Here is a 19,187-nt window from a genome sequence, read left to right on the forward strand (position 1 = left end):
TCATTCATTACCCAGAGGAAAATCTTAATAGATGTCATCCTTCTTCTTTCCATTTCTCTTTGAAATATTTTTTTTATGGAAAACTTTGGATGAGACTGACCTGTGCTTTCAAATCATTGGAAGAAAACATATTCATTGCCCTTTATCAAGGAAGGTATTCAAGTACTGATAGTAAAAATATTATACAAAAATAGGAAGGTTTAGTTTTCATACAATTTTGGAGAACCACTTCTGTGGAACCAGAATGCCCAGAGTCCTGTTATAATGTAACTAGTGGCAGTTAAACCCAGAGATTCTTTACAACCTGAGACATTGGCAGAAAAAGGCAAAACAGAAAATTACCAACTTTACATTATATTGCCTACAACAGGTAAGTTTAAACAATGATTTTCCAAGTAGCCTGAATGTGACAGCAAACATACTTATTAGCAGCAATTCTCAGAAATATGACTGTGTGGCTAAAACATATTGCCTGTATTTTCACATAGTTATATTTTATTACAATCAAAGCCTAGAAATGTGCAATCAAGAATTAAAAAAAACAAGTTTACATTTTAAGACTGAAAGCATATCGATATAAAATGGCTAATTTTAAGAAAAGAAAGATGAAAAACAACCAAATCAAAACTTTATCATCACCATCACTTCCATAAAGTCCTTGTATTCCTGAGTCAAACCAGGAGTAAAACTACAGGTATGAAGTATTTTGGAAATGCAGGAAGATTGCACTAAAATAATTGCAAACCAAGGGGATAATTGGAAAATAAGTCTCTTTCAGAAATGTACTGATTTGAAACAACACAGAACAAGGGAACAACGAATCTTCAGAGGAAGATCAAAGTGCCGATCAACACAAAGAACCTTACAATGTAGTTAGAGCATTTGTGGTAAAAAATAACCATTTCTGGTTGATTTCAGCCAGTTTGCTTAATAACCACCAAAATTTGTTCCATGTAGCAGAATGCATGTCCCTGCATGTCCTGCTGCCAGGACACTCACATCCAGTCCCCCTGGCAGCTGGGTGACAGGGACCAGCCCAGGGGCCACCTCCAGTGGTCTGCACTGGGGAGACCCAGCCCAAGCCAAAAGTGCTGCTGTTGTCCTTCAGCTAAATGTAGAGTGATGAGTTTAGTCTTAAAAGGAGGAGGGAGAAGGTACTGATCACTCAGATACTCTGGAAACTTCCAATTCCCACCTCACATGGCCAGATTAGCCTCATTTATTCTGCCTTTGTCCAGGCAGAAATAGCTCTCTCCCAAGTTCATAGAAGGGTTTGTGTTGAAAGGACCTTCCCAGCTCCCCCAGTGCCACCCCTGCCATGAGCAGGGACATCTTCACCAGCTCAGGTTGCTCAGAGCACCGTGCAGCCTGGCCTGGGATGTCTCCAGGGATGGTTCATCCACCACCTCTCTGGGCACCCTGAGACAGGCTCTCACCACCCTCAGGGGTGACAATTTCTTCCTCATGTCCAGCCCGAATCTCCCTCCTTTAGTTTAAAACCATCACCCCTTGTCCTATTGCAACAGGTCCTGCTCAAAACTCTGTCCCCATCTTCCTTATGGGTCCCTTTTAAGCATGGAAAGGTGTAATAAGGTCTCCCCGGAGCTTCTCTTCTCCATCTGAACACTCCAACTCTCTCAGCCTGTCCTCCCAGCAGAGCTGCTCCAGCCTCGGATCATTTCTGTGGCTCCTCTGGCCCCTCTCCAGCAGCTCCAGGTCTGTTCTGTGCTGAGGATGCAGAGCCAGGTGCAGGATTGCAGGTGGGGTCTCACCAGAACAGAGTAGAGGGGCAGAACCTTGACTCCATGTGTAGAGACAAACACCAACAGATCTCTCTTCAACTCATTTTCTTAGATTAAGTAACACGTTATTTTAGGCTCTTGCATATAACACATTCTGCATTCATTATTTTTCCTATCAGAAGAGGACCTTGTTTATCTGTTTCTCATCCTTATTCCATTCTGAGCTTTTCCAAATGAAGCCTCTCTCACTTTTTTTATACAATGTCATAAACGCCTCTTTGTGCTAGTGAAAATACTTTCACAAAGAACATTTGGCATTGTCATGGCTCTATTAGACCAATGACTCACAGACATTTTACATCCTACTAATACGTTTGTGTCTTTTTTTTCCAATATGATTCCTGATTAAAGAACTCCTAATTTATAACATAAATTCCTATTAGTCCCACGGTACATGACTTCACACGCTGTACTACTAAATTTCACCTAGTTTTTAATTGCTCTCGTCTTCAGAATGACATAGTTCTTCCAATTTTAGAGACTGTACTTGAGAACTTGATCTACAATTGTTTCTCTTCACAAAGCAAATTGATTCTCAGCAGTAGCTGAAGACCAAGAGAAATCTTGTTTTTCTCTAACATCAGCTGCTAGGGCTCCACCTCCCTTTGTACATTATTTCCTAACAGCAGGGTACTGCAGAAAAACAATAGCTGTAACACCTACTGTCAAGAAAACCAAAGAAGAGATGAGAAGCCACAGGTTCAGTTGGGAAACAGTGAGTCATTAGGATGAATACAACAAATACAAGTATTTTCTCATCAATTACCAGCACCTACAGGTTCTCAGACACTAGTGACTCACCACTTACAAATGCGGTTTCTGCAATTTTTCAGTTTTACAAGTCTCTACTGAAAGAAATCCCACAAAACCCTGAAGAGGTGTTTTCTTCAGCCCAAACAGCTCTAAGAGCAAAGATCATACTAAGTACTTTATTTTACAAGATTTCTGAAAAAATACAGGCAGCTACCTGATGCTGAGTGCAAACAGCACAGGTACAGCTTCCAGATTCTCACTGGAGATATGAAATATTCCTAATTGCTCTCAGGGATTCAACAGGATCTTGATGTCCCAAAACATCCCGTTTAGGGGTGGCAGGTCTGCTGACATCTGTTTCTATAAAGAGCAATGAATATTTATGACAGAGATTTATCTCAGTCTCTATTACCAATGCACAAACCAAGTTACACTCAAACTCTGGGAAAACAGTCAAGACAGAAATGAAAATACAGTCTGTGCTAATGCGAAGTCTGACTAATATAACCACCTTACCACTTACAAAGGGAAAAAAACAAACCCAAACAAAACAACAACCAAAACCAAAGACAATGCCAGGATTTAACCAGCTGCCCTTTGGCAGAAGGACAATAGCAATACATACTTTTCAATATTCTGGATTTACATTCAATTTGAACACTAACTCTTGGAGAGTTAGTTTTGGAGAATAGCGGACTGTATTTGGAAGATGTACTGTCTAAGAGTACACTTATTACAACAAAACATCCAGAAAACGGCCTCTGGCCTCGAACAGCCATCAGAACCGAAGCGATGGAACCCGAGGGCTGGTGGAACACAGGGGCTGCAGCTGCTGCACGATTTCAGGTTGACTCATCATCATGTCAAGGTGTTTTTTCCAGCGCAGGCGGCACAAACATGACTCCCGTATTGGTACCCACCGGGAGCTTCCATTCAACTAGTTTGAAATAACTTTCCAGAAACAATTACTGGTAGGAAAAGGTTTACTTTCTGTGCTTTGTCTTATACTGTTTTCTTCAAAGAAAAAACACTGCTTTAAAAAATTGCAATAAACAGCTCGATGTCCCACACGGGGAAAGATACAGGTCCTAGAATGCCCCTCACAACTTGGAAAATGCTTAAAATTAAAATCCAAAGAATACTGAAAGCCAAGGATACCTGGGGACTACAAGAAGGAGATTTTTTGTTTTGGCATCCATGTGGTCACACTGACTCAAACAGCAGTGCTTACCGCCTGAACTCTTGCACATTCAGTAAAATCCACTCACCAAACAGTGGGAAAACATAGTGGTATTATACTGTTATTTTTTCTTATAAACTTGAGAAAAAACTTTCAAGTGAGGTGTTTTCTGTTTCACCAGACACACCAGATGACAAATACAACTGCAATCAGTGGTTGTTACATGCTGAACCCAGAGATGCTGACATGTTCACTGACATTCCCCGGCAACACCTACACAGATGACAAATACTGAACAACATGGGTAATACTAAACGAGTCGGACAGAACAGGCAGAGCCCACTGGCAACTGGAAAACCTCACCTGGAGATGCAAATACACATTTGTAGGGCAGTGATACAGCACAGAACACTAGGGAGCCACAAGCTATGAAACACCATCCCATTACATGTTCTTACAGCCAGTAAAGTACACTTCTATCCACCCAGAATAATAAAAAATTATCTTTATTTGTTCTTCACTCCAACAGACAACCCTGCGATCTAGGTGGTAACATTGTTCTGATGTAAGAAACTTGGTCAGAATCTCACAAATGCTCTGAAACGGTGAACAGAAATTAAAAAGACTTATATTTCTATTTTTGGTGTACAAATTAAAGCTTTACTAAAACATCAGAAATGCTTTCCAATATTGGCCAGGGATTTCCAAGTATTTCTAAATGCTCAAAAGGTCCTGGAAGGCAGCATCAATAATAATTGTTAATTAAACCATATAAGAGAGGAAATAAATAACTGATTTTTCAAAAACAGTATTGTGAAGATCTGTAGACTAAACATAGGAATATTTTCAGTGTGTCAAAACTATTTGTAAGCCTAGTAGTATTTCCTGAGGAGAAAGTTCTGCTGGCAGAAAACAGGACCATCCTGCAACATTGTCATCTGAAGAGCAAGGAACATCTGCAGCCCCGGACGACAGAGCGTGACGGTGTCATTTGGAATGTTTGGGGTGCTCGTCAGAGGAAATCAGAACAATCTTCAAAACATTTTGTGAACAATGCTTCACTAATTTTCTGTCAGGAAAGTGTCTGGGAATTCAGTGATATGTTTGGACGTGTTTCAGATGCCGTAAAATTGTGTCAGCAAATTCAAGCAAGGGAAGCTCTCATTTTGAATGCAGGATGGACTGAAGAGGGGCACTGGGGATCTGTCTGGCTGGAGAGCTATCTGTCCGCCAGTAATAATTAGTGCTTAATCTCATGTTTTTGTAGATAATTTTAGAACATTTTGCATTCAGTTACTATGGATACATTTTACAACAATCTTGACTGCTGATTTAGTATGATAGTAGGAAAAAATTCTTCCCAGAAAGGTCTATCGGGCATTGGAACAGGCTGCCCAGGGCAGTGGTGGAGTCACCATCCCTGGAGGGGTTTAAAAGGCGTTTAGACGAGGTTCTCAGAGACACGGGCTAGTGCTAGAGTTGGTTGGGTTATGGTTGGACTTGATGATCCCGAGGGTCTCTCCCAACCAAAACGCTTCTATGATTCTATGATTCTAAACATAACAAAATTAGAGCTACGTTAAACACAAAGCATATTTAACTCCTGTTTATGCCAAAGTGCTAAATATTTCCTTAAAAAATTCTTTATATATATTTTTTACAGCACAGAACAGATGAAAGAATATGATCCGTTTTTTGATAACCTGTTTTAAGTTCCACTTAACATGGTAATAGTACTGAGCGCAAGCTACATAAGACAGTTTTACAGTACATTTCACATCTATTTAAAAGCCAAATTACAAGATTAATATTATGTATTTGCCTTCCTTTTGATGTCTTTTCTTACATTGGAACGACTGGACAAACTACAAATATAATCAGGTTATCTGATTCATGACACATCTAACAAATTGTACGATAAGAAAGCAAGCCTTCAAGTATTATATCATAGCAAAGGCTTCTGACACCACAAAGAGCAGAGAACAAACACACCTACAAATAACATTTCCCTTGGTTACAAGAACCACAGAACTTCCCCACTTTCAGAATCACACAGTGGGAAAAGTCTCACTCGGCCACCTCAGCAAACTTTGTGCTACTGAACCAGAGGCTGCTGCACTTAGGTACCAAACACCTGCCAAAACTGACAAAATCTGCCTGTTGAACACCATGTAGCACAGGAAAAAATACATATTTTTATTAGTAACAATGATACACAATCCCTACCCTGCTCCCACTGAATTCAGTAACAAGTCTGTTATCATATTCTGTGGGATTGGAACTAGTCCAGAAATATTCTATTTGATCAAAATTCCTCTGTTGTAGAATTCTGATTCTTCAGTCCTAGCACACACACAGCCTTTTATTCTGACAAGCACCTTCTAGATAGAGAGACTATGCAATTCCCTCTTAAAAGAGACTGATATTCAAGAGGTGGTTAGATACCGTGTACATACTGCAGCATGTATGTTACGTAGCCTTTCAGATGATAAAGACCTTCAAGGCTGCAAACCTGCTGTCCTGGACAGGTCTCATTTTTAAATGCAAATAAACACTTTGGCAGCAGATTGAAGCTTTATTTTGTTTTTCAAAATTGTAAACGTAACTCAGAACAGCAGAAATAGAAAGTTGGTACAAAAACGTGTATGACACTGCTCTAAAGAACTTTGCCGCTAACACAAACCTGACTTTCCTTCAAAAAGGCGAGTGCTGTGGATAAAAACCCGCAGGAATTAGAGAAAATGTCACTATATCCCAGCACAGGCAAAGTGCCTGTGCAGGAGACAGTGAGAAATGTGTGCCTGATAGGAAGGGGGCCCTTAAATGAGCTAAGTAACATGTGATTCAGTATTAGCAACATTTCATAAATATGGTCTATTGCTACCCCTCTAAGTCTCACTTGTGATGGGGACATACAACCCCATCTATAACAATCCCAAATCCATGGTGTTTTTTTCATTGCTTTCATTGCTGTTACAGGAAACAATTAAATAGTGCTGGTCTGAACACAAAATCATATTCCTTGCTTTATGCAGTGCAAATTCCTGTATTTAGCATGGGAGGTGTACAGATTTATTTTTCGTTTCTTTACTGGTTCCTTTTCAAAATATTATTTAAATGTTGGTCAAATTATAGCAACCTTTTTCATAAGTAAGTAACACTACCAAACTGACAGTCCTTCAATATTCCGATGATACCGGTTTCTAAATAGTATCGTAAACCACCAAATACATTTCAGTTCTGTACAGATCATACAAGGAGACTGTTCTACTGAGGTTACATTGAGTAGGTTCTCAACACATCAGATTACTTCTTGATCAGGAAAATACTGTCAAATAATCACTGACCAGGGTTATCTCACATGTTGTTTTCCAATTTTGTTTACATCTCATATTTTCAAATGTTATAGATTTTGCATATTGAGCTACCGTCAGCCAATGTAGCAGTCTCCATCTTCTATTATATGTTTGCTTTTTGCTAAAAAACTTCGGCAAAATGTCTTTCCACCATGGAAAAAAAAAATCACCCTGAAAAAAACTGACACCATTGCATTGCTAACAAAAAAATATTTTGCAGTTTTGGAAATTTCTGGTGAAAGAGACTGTTGTAAACATTTGATCACTTACTTTGGTAGAGTTTTCAAGTGATTTTCTCTTAACTCCAAAATTCGCAATTTGACAAGTCTAGAAATACAATAGAAAACAATTAGTTCATTCAATGAATTAGTTCATGAATGCAGAAGAATGATTTGAAACTACTTATTTCAACAAAAAAGAGTCCGCTTAATGCACATGAGTAAGATGTCCAGTTATCGTGGGGCTGAATACGACACAAACTGTATTCAGAACCCAAGAGCTTTGTGTGAGGACACAGCTGCAGATAAGGACACATCTGCCTTTACCTGAACTCCTCCTGCCTTTATTCACATGGCTAAATGTGAATAAATTGAAAATGTGAATAAATGTGAAAAATAATATTCAGCCCAACTGAATATTACTGTACCAGAAGCTGTAAAGAAAGCACTAAGACGTCCAGAAGAGCAATAAGGGAGATACAGTTTAAGAGTGAGTAAGAAAAAAAAGAGCAATGTCTGTGTGTCAGTGTGGGAAGCTTCGGAATCATGACAAGGATTTGTAAATGCATGATAGTAAATAGAGAATATAGGAGTAGAATAATAATAAAGGAACAATGACCACAACCAGAACTAGCGCCATTTCTTTTAGACAAACTTTGCATTTGTAAAAGAAAAAAAAAGTTAGTGCTTTCTGCTAAAAGATTTAGAATATGAGACAAAGAACTAGCAAGGCTTGAGAAAGCAGAATGAATATAAACACTACACATTGATACATTGCAGGGTATTTTGTATATGTGTTTCTCCTTGGCATTTGAACATAACGTCTGATTCCAAACTGCAGAATCAGGCAGTCTTAGGATTTACTCTGATATCCCAAATGCTCATCAAATGCAAACAATGACAATTTTTCTTCGTCTTTCTTCAAGCAGGATTTTCTGCAAGGTGTTCAGGGAAGCCCCACTCAGCTCTGCTCACTGACAGGCCCAGGAGCAAACGCTGATAGAGCAGCATGCTCCATTTCTCAGTGCCCCAACATACTAATGGCATTGCCACACCGAGCATGTCACCCCAGGATTCATTTTGCAGTGTTGAGTTAATGTTCCTAGCTGAACAATAAAACACACCTACGGGTGGCTGGATGGATCAGGAAAAAGCCAATACCAGATGAATTCTGTAATAGCATTATATATTTCCTCTGTTAATCTTTTGCCTTCTGAAATGTTTGGGTAATGGGACAATCCGAGAGCAGAAAGGGTAAGTGTCCCCTCACCCGTGTAAATGGAATAAGTGTGCTGTTTCTGCCAGAGCTGCACAGGTGAGGATCCATGGGTTTCTGCTGCCTTCCAAAATGGGAACAACAAACTGTGTTAACTTGGATTTCCCCCTCCTGCCTTGTCCTTATCTAACACTTTTGGGCTCAGTTTCTGCTGCATTTCTTTTTACTCTCATTCTACACCCATTCTGCTCTGCTCTCTTTTAAATCTTCTCTCTTGGTCTTGCTTCCACATTTTTCCTTTGCTCATTTCTTTCTTTCTTTCTTTCTGACTCACAATGCTTTTTCTTTCTCTGCATTTTTCAATAGGCACAGACTGTAGTGTTATTTTCTGCCCTTGCCACAATTTAATAACATATTTGATCGAGGATGTGCCTCTTCTTCAATTTCCACTCCTTACCTTTTCCCTAAACCACCAAACTGCACCAGTTCAGCATAAAATTCTTGCTGACATGACATCCTCTCCAACAACAATCATTCATCAAAATAAGGCTGGGAAGCCAATTTTTTTTTTTTAATTTTGTTGGGGGATTGTGGGTTATTTTATTAGTGTTTGTTGGGGTTTTGGTTGGTTTGGTTTTGCTTTGCTTTGTTAAAAAGAATACAGCTTCAAAATGGTCCACTAAAATCTAAACTGGGTTGATATGAAAGAGCGAGGTGCTGGGATGACTAACTTACCTTCCAAAGTTGGCTGGGAGAAACTCCAAAAAGGCATCGTTGAGATAGAGCTGGGTCAAATTTAGCAGTTGTGTGAAGCCATCTGGCAGCCTAAAAAAACAGTTAAAACCTTAATGCTCACACCAAAGTTGCTATGGAAATAATAAGAATGTATATTTAGAAAGAGAAAGATGACGTTCTCGCCTTCTTTTCCTCCCCAAATTCTCAAGAACTTACTCGTTATAGACAACACTTTTACCTGTTTGCTTCTTTTCCATATTGCTATAACCACATAAAGTTCAAATGCCTGGCACATTCAAGCTACATCAGCCTTTTTTCCCTTCCTAGCTGAGAGTTTAAGCCAAAGGTGTTTTCTTTCTTTCTTCCTCTCTCTCATTTTATAAATCATGCAATTACACCACATATTCTTTGTTACGATTATTGCAAGTTTTTGGAAGGAATAAGGGTTGCCAAAGTCCCAGACAAGAGATTACTGTATGTGAGGATGCTGCACAGCTTTACTTCCCAAATACACGAAGCAAATGAACTTGACTCAAGGCCTGGACATTTTAGTTCACTTAGTGTAAATTTTCTGCCCTTGCCGTACACAAACACAAGCTACTGATACTTACTTAGAGACTGGATTGACACTGGCTTCAATGATAGTTAAACACTTACAACATTTAATATTTTCTGGAAAATCTTGAATTCCTAGAAAAATATTGAAAGAATATACACACATAAAAAAACTGTTTATTTTGTTTTGTTCATAAATTAGTTCATTTGGCATTTTCAGATCAGACTTAAAGTATAACAAGAAGAATAAGCATATTTTAGTATTATAATCTAAATGATAATTAAGCACTAAATAAATACACCAAAAAAAGATAATAGGCTTTGTTCTAAAACTGTGATGCTAATGCCTGATTTATATAATCTTCCAGAGTTAACCAGTAACACAATTTATGCTGATAATTGTGGCTTTCATTTCTTTCTGACCTGCTTGTCTTTTTCTCCTTTGCCTCCCTCTCTCTCCAGAACACTCATCTAATCCTGAGAGTCTCTCAGCCTCAACTGATAAGAAAGTTTTCCAAATTTCCAAGAGTGCCTAAGCCTCATTTTCCAAACAAAGGCACTTAAGTGCAGACATGCAAAGGTTCTGAGGCACATAAATATGGCAATGTGTAATATGGAAATGCACATCAGCATATCAGTCACTGGCTCCATAAATCCTGGTAGCTGTTCACCTGCAGCCTTATGTGCTTAAACACATCACACGAGAGCCCTGTGAGTGCGAAGCCACTCTGGAAAGCAGAACAGTTCACAGTGCACTGACAAATGGGCTCCCACTCCTATTCATGATGTTTATCACTCACAAGTCATTGCAGGATACTATGCTAGATATCTATATATACTATGATAGATAGCTATGATATATTATGTTGATATCAACCCAGACTTCTCAAAAGTGTCAGACAGGAAAACAATATACAACCTAGAAAAAGATTTCTAGAGCACAATCATTAGGAATCAATCATTAGGAATGAAAACTCCATGATGGTTCACATTCATTACAATTCTTTAAAACACTTGATACTTTTGATCTCTTACCATTTTTACTGATATCGAGTTCTCTGAGATTAACTAAGCTGGCAATGGTGGTGGGCAGGCTGGAGAGGTCGTTGTCCGGAATACTCAGTTTGCGTAAAGCTTGACAGTTAAACAGTTGCTGCAACACAAAAAGATTCTTTATAGGGTTTACAGGAAAAAGATCAGTTTGGGTTCATTATTGATACACAGAAGCAACAACTACCACAAAATTACATTTGCTACATAAGAATTTCCACTGCAAAACCAAATCCTCCTTTCAACCCGAAGTAATCAATACATCACATTGAAAGCACCTATTTAACATCGCTGTTTTCTTCAAGAAACTTCACTATCTCATCCAACACCTTGCACATGTAAACATTAATAAAACCACCATACAGACAACAGCCATGAAAAGTGATTTCACATGTAGGGACACTGTCCTGCACAGTCAGAGCTGTTGTATATGAAGAACAAGCAGGTTTATTTTTCAGCCAGAGTAGCTTAGAGCTTCTTCAAGCCCAGTGTAGGTGTAGAATCTATATACTCATTTCTAGGCTATTTGAAAATGCATAGTAATTCCATTGCCTATATGATAAACTCAGCAAATTGTCTGGAGAGCAGAAAATTAACACAACATGGTGTACAAACACCAACCTGGCACTTCACTGCAAGGAAAGTTTAGATAATTTTGAAACTGCATTTTTCTGCAGTAACTCGGAATCCTTTAGAAAAATCCTGCTTCTTCTTCAAGATAATCTCTCCTCAGAAGCCTGAGAGGGAATTGTGTGAATAAAAACTGCTCAGACTGAGGAGCACACACAACACACCATCAACTGGTACCAGGTATGAAAGAGCCTTTTTACTGAGAGACACCTCTCAAAATGCCTTTGTATTTTTGTATTGACAGTTTAATCAGGTTTCCCATAAGACGCACCCAGTACTACAGCCCAGTAACTGAACCATTTCCATACTGGGGCCTGCCCTTCCCAGTATAGATCAGCCAGAAGAATTTCTGTGCGCCCAAGAAGCCAAACTGGGGTACACATTTCTGCTTGCAGACAACGGTAATAAAGGGAAATCTCTCTGCAGAGCATGAGGAATCCCTTTGCAATGCATCTGAGAGCACCTGCTTTTTTAATGGAAACTCATCAATTTGGACAAGACTGGGAATGATGAAATTACAGGCGCTGGGGTTTGCTCTGGACATTTTCAGCGCCGTACTGAGAACAGCTGTAGACATGAGGAATGTTCAGCACAGGGACCCTGCAGAAATCTGGTGCACATACAAACCATTCCAATGCTATTATACCTGCAAAATGGAATTCCCAGGGCATGTTCCCAGAGAGAATTCTTTTATTAAAAGCCAAGGAAGGCTTGGAACCTAAAGTGTGGACAATATCTGAACAGATATGAGGCTTTTGAACAGGTGAGTGAAGTAGTGTAATAAAAAATATTCCCTTGGGAGTAATTTTATGATGTACTGTTGTCTCAGAAAGAATACGAGAGCGTGAATACAGGTATGTAGGCCCAAAATTGCCCATTTTTTTCTTTTTTACCCATTGGATTTTCAAAAGGTGTCTTTCTCCGTTTCTAGTGCTTTCTGGCCTTGCCATCACAATCTGGATATAATTGTCAGACTGTATGTCCAAATAATACTTTTATTGCTTTCAGAGTGGAAGCCAAGTGGTGCTAATAGTGCTGGGATGGGAGTTACAACAATGGGCATTATTCTGCATATCTGCAGCTCTTGACTCCACAGCAATAGCTGCTGGCTCCCAGGGCCACAAGAGAACAATATGAAATTTCTGCTTTTCACTTTCCACAGAAATAACTGTGGAATAGATTGGGCAACATATCGGGGGAATGTGAAGTCAGAATCACAAAGGAATAACACTTTTTAGCTTTGCAGAACAGAAACACAATTTCTTATTGGCAGATATAGAAAAAGTATTCAATGCCTTCAATGGAGGCTAACTTACACAGCAAATGCAATGCAAGAGAAAATATAGTTAATTTATAGCAGCTCGCCATCTACGTTAGCTGTACGTCAGTGATCACCTCAGTACCATTCAGTTTTCCGTTGTTTTGCTTGTTCTCAGGGAGGCAATTGAGCATTAACTGTAGCTCTGATTTCAGGGGCACATTGAGCATTTCTGGTGTCTAATTTACCAACACGGGAGATGGCGAAACACACAGGTGGCTATTTCTAGAATTGGCTGTTAGAGACAGATGAATTCTTCCTAAGTCATTAACAAGTCAACTAATTTTGTCCACCACAAATTAGTCCAGATTTTGCTTTATATTTATAAGGGAAAGCTGCTGGGAGAATTTTCATCTCATTCATGTTTTTCTGGAAACTCATTGCCAGTGACTCGGCCTTCATTAAAATCAATATTCTTTTAAATTAGTCACTGATTCATTTGACTCATACAAATAGGGACAGACTTGCAGCAGCAGCTCACGATAATGAAGTCAAAGGCAAATAAAAGACTTGGCTAGATTTAGGGGAAAATAGAAAATAAGAATTACACAGCAATCCTATACGTCCTTAAAATAAAATTATCATAAATAAGGAACTAGAAATCCATTTCAATGAAGATAGCAGAGAAAAAAAAAAGTGTATATATGATGCATAAAATGTAAGGTAAAATAAATAAAAAAATAGACTGAATAAGTTTAATACATCAGTTTCATGTAAAATAATTTATCGGTTTCTAGTGTGTCTTCTATCTAGGTAGATAAGGACTTAACAGAGATTTTACACATGCTTTTTTCATCAGATTTTTAAACATGATAAAGCATTCTGATGAGAGACTGATTCCAAAGAATATTGCAACTTCAGAGGCACATAAACCTTGGTAAATAATGGAAAACCGACAAAACAAATTGTATCCGGAAGAAGTTATTTGTATTCACATTTACAGAGAGAGGAAAGTTCTCCCTGTGGTAGATCATAACGTGTAATGCAAAAGTTAATTTTAATTAATATGGTGCCATTTTAAGACAAAAAAATGGCATTTTCTCTCCTGCAAAATTAATTAAATAGTTCAGACACATGCAGCAAAAAAATATTTGAAGCAGAAAATCCGATAAGGAAATTACTTAAATTGTTTAATTTATGGTCATGATTATAAAAGCTTAAGACAAAAGAATTATGAATGGTATAAAGAAAGTAAATTAACACTCCCATCAATCTTCTATTATACAAGGCCAAGGCTACATTAAATGATGCATTTACCAAACTTAAGACCGATTCAATATATCGTCTTTGCTTCAAAATATTATTTATAACAAAAATGAGAAAAAAGAGGTGCAAAAAATAGAGGGCTGCACATTTACATTTCTCCAAGACGCGTATTTCTCTCCAAGGCCAATTTCACAAATAACAAATACAAAGCAGGTGACACCACAACACAGAGCAGAGGTTCATTGCACCCCCCGTTCAGTTCTGACCCTCCCAGCTGGCACCTCCATCCCAGTCTCACCAGTTTGGACCCCTCACCTTTGGCCCTCAGTTTTTCCATATAGAATTATGGAATATCTCTCGTTTGATGCCCTGATATATTTGTCTTCCATTGTACACTGCAATTTAGTGATGCACACTTTCAAGAGACCCCAAACTAATATTCCAAAAATCCCTCGCTACACAAGACACTTTTTTATATTCTTCAGTAGCGTGATGAAAATGTCCAAGGTTAACCATGTATTATTATTAAAAGAGAAGCAGTCCTGAAGGTGTTCATTAGCAGTAAAATGGCCTTGGCTACAATCCATGTCATATTTATGGGGACAGCAAACATCTCAGGTTCTCGCTGTCCCTTCCAGGAGCAGAGATAAGGCAGCTCTCCAGTCTCCTGCCACTGAACAGATTGTAGCCACCCTGTCTCACTGCCCGTAAAGAATTTCTTGATGGAGTGAGCAATCCGAAGCAATGAACCATCACATCCGAATAAAGGAACTCCATGTAATGGAAAAAGTACGTTTTCTACATTCGTAAATAGAAATTATATGAAGCCTCTATGCAGTGTAGGAAAGAAATATGTTGAGAGATGATGAAGAATGGATTACAGTGGAAAAATGTTTAATTAAAGACTTGTAAGCATCTTTCATTATTGCTGAGAAAAATTCAATTAAGGAATGGCTTACATTACTTCATGCTTCATTATGCAGCCAGCACCTACCCTTAATTGGTTTTTCCACTACCTTGCCCTCTTTTGTTTCCAGAACACTTAAGTTACAGTAACTTTTCATTCCTCATAGTAAACATTAATCAACAGAAGAACAGATTTAAAGATTCCATGAAAGAAGTCTTACACAGGAAGGATAACTTAAGTAATCTCATTGCAGGATCTCATTTGCAATTATAAAAATATTAGTCACATAGCACGGGTGTTCTTCTCACAGGGATAAACAGCTGACAAAGAGCTCGTTTTGACCACAGGGCTACAGAGGATCCCAACGGGAGACCAGCTGCCTCATATATTAGTGTATTCCTGGTCAAGGTATCCAATGCCACATTAATTACTTGAGGCGCAAGAACTACTTCTTTTGAACAACTGTTTGTTTCCCAATTTAAGCCCTCATTGGCTGCCCCTTCTCCCCTCACAGCAAGAACATGTCTCACTGGGCTGGGCTCTTCAGAGAGGGCAGGAAGAAAGATTTGGAAAACTGTAATTGAACCTCTAGAGTTAATAGCCATGACCTCCCACAGCAAGCCCTATTTCAGAGCTGAAGCACATGGTGAATACAGGTTTAAGGACATGACTTTGGCATGTGTATCACAGGCAGAGCACCGATTACCTTGGGTAGCTCCTCAATTTGATTGGCATCTAGGTAAAGTTCCTCTAACGTCCGCTCAAAGTTAAAAACCTCCTTTGGCACCTGCTGTAGGCCACAGTGAGAGTAATCCAACACCGAGACAATTTCTTCTTCGCCACGAAAACACCGGCAGGGCACCAGGCGGCCGATAATTTTCCTTTTGGTTGTCATCTCCAAGCAGCATACTGAAGGAAAAGGGGAAAAAACAGTTTTCTGAAACATTTTGGGGACTATTTCTTTAGAATTATTATCAAGATTGAAGGCCATTAAGTACAGTTTTTCCTGAGGGATATCTGTAGTCTGCATTCTGCATTTCTTATTCTACCTTACTAGAAAAGATGAAAAAGACAGATTTGTCGGTGTTATCCCCCAAAGCAATCTCAGTCCATCATCTGTTCCCCTAACACGCCAAGACCATCCACAACCGTTGCTTTCTTTAATGATGGAAATCAACAGTGTAAATCCTACAAGTATGAACATGTTAATCAGACACAGTACAAAACGACGTGCACTCCTTGCCTTTTCAACACCAATAAAGGCAAGGATATGTAAACTTAATGGGTTATAAAACCAGAGCATAAGTAACCCTCCCCCAGTTTGTCTGCCTGTCATTCCTGCTCCCTTGTATCACCTGCTGAAAACTCAGGTAAGAGATTCATCAGAAATACCTGGAATTTTCCTGCAGTAAGATAAATGGCTGGGACATCTCAGTACAGTCGGTTCCCCAGTTTCTAATCCAGACATTCTGCAGCTCCTCCCTGCACACAGTTTGTATGAGCCTCTAACTCACAGGAGTCATAGTTTACACAACTGGATCTTACTTGTTTTCAGTGGAATAATAAACACTTTAACTCACTACTCTTGAGCTGAGAGAACTCAATAAGCAGATTTTATACATGTCACACAGTCTCCAAATCTGGAATACTGACATTTTTAGAAGTTATTTTAACATGATTATATGTAAATCAGGCTGTTCTGAAACATATTACCACAAAGCCAAGAAGGGCTAAACCTTCAACTTCCATTTTCTAAACCACTTACAAGGTTTTGAGTTATATTTATGAAAAAAAAATGCACAATATTAGCCCAAGTAAAGCAAAATAAAGCTCATCAGGATCCTCTTTCATGGGATGCCAATGAAAAAGCAACTGCATATTTATGCAAAATATCAGTGGAGATAAATAATGGTTTAGGCAATATGAATTATCTGAAATGTAAGATTAAAAAAAATTAATTGGTCAGATAATGCTCCATTCATGGATCTCTGTGACTTTTTTCCTCATGTAATACATTAATATTTTGGAGATAAACAAAATTCTCAAAAGTTTTATTTCCTTATTTAAACTTTAGTAGCACCTAATCTGCCTCCAGCAACCCCAATGAGCTGAGCCCACGAATACTGTCAGAACAAATACTGGTTGTTCACGTTCCCAGGAAGGCAGATGTTGAAGGACACCAGTGAAGCCAGAGTGCAGCTGGTTGTTCATGTGGCAGAGCCATGTGGCTTCCTCTTGGCTCATTCTGGCTTGAGGGTAAAGCTTAAAACAGAAAGAGTATAGGAATTTTGTAATTCAGCTTGACCAGTTGCCAGGTTTGTGGGTATAACGTAAAAGTTGTATCTTAATTACAGTCAGCTGATGCAATGAAAAAAATTGCATAAAGCAGTGCACATAAACTTCTGAAAATGTAAAAATAAAACACTTCTAGGTATGAAAAAGGAAGCAATTCATTTACAAGCTAAAAAATCACAAAACTGAAGTTTATTTCAGTTCAGCAGTATATTCTGCTGCAGAACACAAACAGTAACATAGCTAAAACGTAAGGTTGCCACATGCCAATCAAATCTACTCTGTGAACTTTGGTTTTAAATATTCTTCATTTAAACTCCTACAGCAGGAACACCAGATCCCCAGTCAGAGCTCACACTCAGCACTGGGGCTGGACCTGGGTTCTTGGCTGGTACCCCAGATCTCCTGCGATAAAGACAGGTTTATTTTAACATTGCCCCTAATTTTCCTCTGGAAATAAGGCAACTTGAAATCTGTTGGTTCATTACTTCTATAGATTACTCAACTTCAAAAAATTTTGCATTTGTCACTTTTTCTTTAAGGTGGGAAAAGCCACAAAGCTCAGCTCCAAAGCAAGTCCAGCAGACGAGCCCACCCCACCAGACGTGCTTGCTGCTCTCTCTCCGATCAGGGCTCTTTCAATTGCCACATTATCTGCTCTCTCCAAATAGTTTTCACTGTGTCTGCTCCCACCACCACAGCACAACATGCAATCAGCTCATTTGGTCTCAGAGAGTCTGTATTTGGATGTGAAAAGCGGCTTTGGCCATCCCTCCTTACAGTTATTCACCCCACACCCAGCCTACTCGACATGGGGCTCATCTGCAGCTGCTGCAATGGGTGACTTGGGAGGCAGCAAGGACAAGGGACAGAGCAGTGACAACAGGCAGAGCTCCCAGTACAGCAGGGCAGTGACAACAGGCAGAGCTCCCAGCTGGGCAGGGCTGCAGGACGGGCTGTGCAGCACACAGTACAAAGCAGCCACCAGCCACGGTCCCTGGGCTGGGAGGGCCAGCTGTGGTGGCCGGTTCCGGCCCTCCCCTCCCAATGGAGCATCCCAGGACCTCTGACAGAGCTCCCTCCATCGCTCTGATGGGAGCAGCCCCATATGTCTGATGGAGCACCCTGGTCCATCTGATGGAGCACCCTCAGACCTCTGACAGAGCACCCTCTAGATGTCTGATGGAGCACCCCCATATGTCTGACGAAGCACCCTCCATACATCCAGTGGAGCACCCCCATACATCTGATGAAGCACCTCCCATACAGCTGATGGAACCCCCCATACATCAGATAGAGCACCCCCATACATCTGATGGAGCATCCCCATACGTCTGATGGAGCATCACCCATACAGAGAGAGCACCCCTCCATATATCCAATGGAGCACCCCCCATATGTCTGACGAAGCACCCCCATACATCTGATGGAACTCCACCATACATCAGACAGAGCCCCCCCAAGAGAAATGAAATCAGCTCTCAAGTTGCACAGCCTCTTTGTATTCAAGCAGAGGAAGCAGCATTTTCAGCTGCATATTTCAAACCTTGACACAATAAAAATAAATGCCCTTGGAATATCAAATTATTTGTAGCTTTTCGAGATAATGAACAATTGAACAGTGACATGTAGTTCAGAAACTACTCAGAAAAACATTCTTCCCACAGGCATTGCAAAGCACTTAACTTTGTATTATTCTCTACTGCACACATATGCATAAAACAAACCCCACGATTCATTTTAATAGAAACCCAGAATAACAGCAGAGTAATAGAACAGCTAGAAAATGCACAAATAGTGAGGTGATAGAACTGTGCTAAAACCAGCCATTACAACAGGAAAACATTTTACAAAACAGTTATTTCTTTTGCTTATGTAAACAGAAGTATTTCCATTATTGCAGTTCATAAGAATATCTAGAACTTCTTGTTGGATAGAAAATTGTTTTAAAATTAGAAAGAAAAAAATT

At 39.4% G+C, this 19,187-nt stretch overlaps 1 protein-coding gene across 7 annotated transcripts in view; it reads right to left on the reverse strand.

Annotated features, from left to right (window-relative positions):
• Positions 1 to 19,187, reverse strand: part of LRRC7 (leucine rich repeat containing 7) — a 137,930-nt gene that overhangs the window by 65,389 nt on the left and 53,354 nt on the right. For all 7 annotated transcript variants that reach the window (XR_010474252.1, XR_010474253.1, XM_065071918.1 and 4 more), the window contains exons 2-6: positions 15,633 to 15,835; positions 10,851 to 10,968; positions 9,872 to 9,950; positions 9,261 to 9,350; positions 7,362 to 7,418 (exon numbers count right to left, since the gene is read on the reverse strand). Coding sequence is in view for 5 of the 7 variants with exons in the window: in XM_065071918.1 (XP_064927990.1) it covers positions 7,362 to 7,418; positions 9,261 to 9,350; positions 9,872 to 9,950; positions 10,851 to 10,968; positions 15,633 to 15,835 (547 nt within the window). In the remaining 2 variants the exon portion in view is untranslated. The remainder of the gene's footprint in view (positions 1 to 7,361; positions 7,419 to 9,260; positions 9,351 to 9,871; positions 9,951 to 10,850; positions 10,969 to 15,632; positions 15,836 to 19,187) is intronic.

The sequence above is a fragment of the Columba livia genome, chromosome 8 (assembly GCF_036013475.1).
Source record: "Columba livia isolate bColLiv1 breed racing homer chromosome 8, bColLiv1.pat.W.v2, whole genome shotgun sequence".
NCBI classification, from domain to species: domain Eukaryota; kingdom Metazoa; phylum Chordata; class Aves; order Columbiformes; family Columbidae; genus Columba; species Columba livia.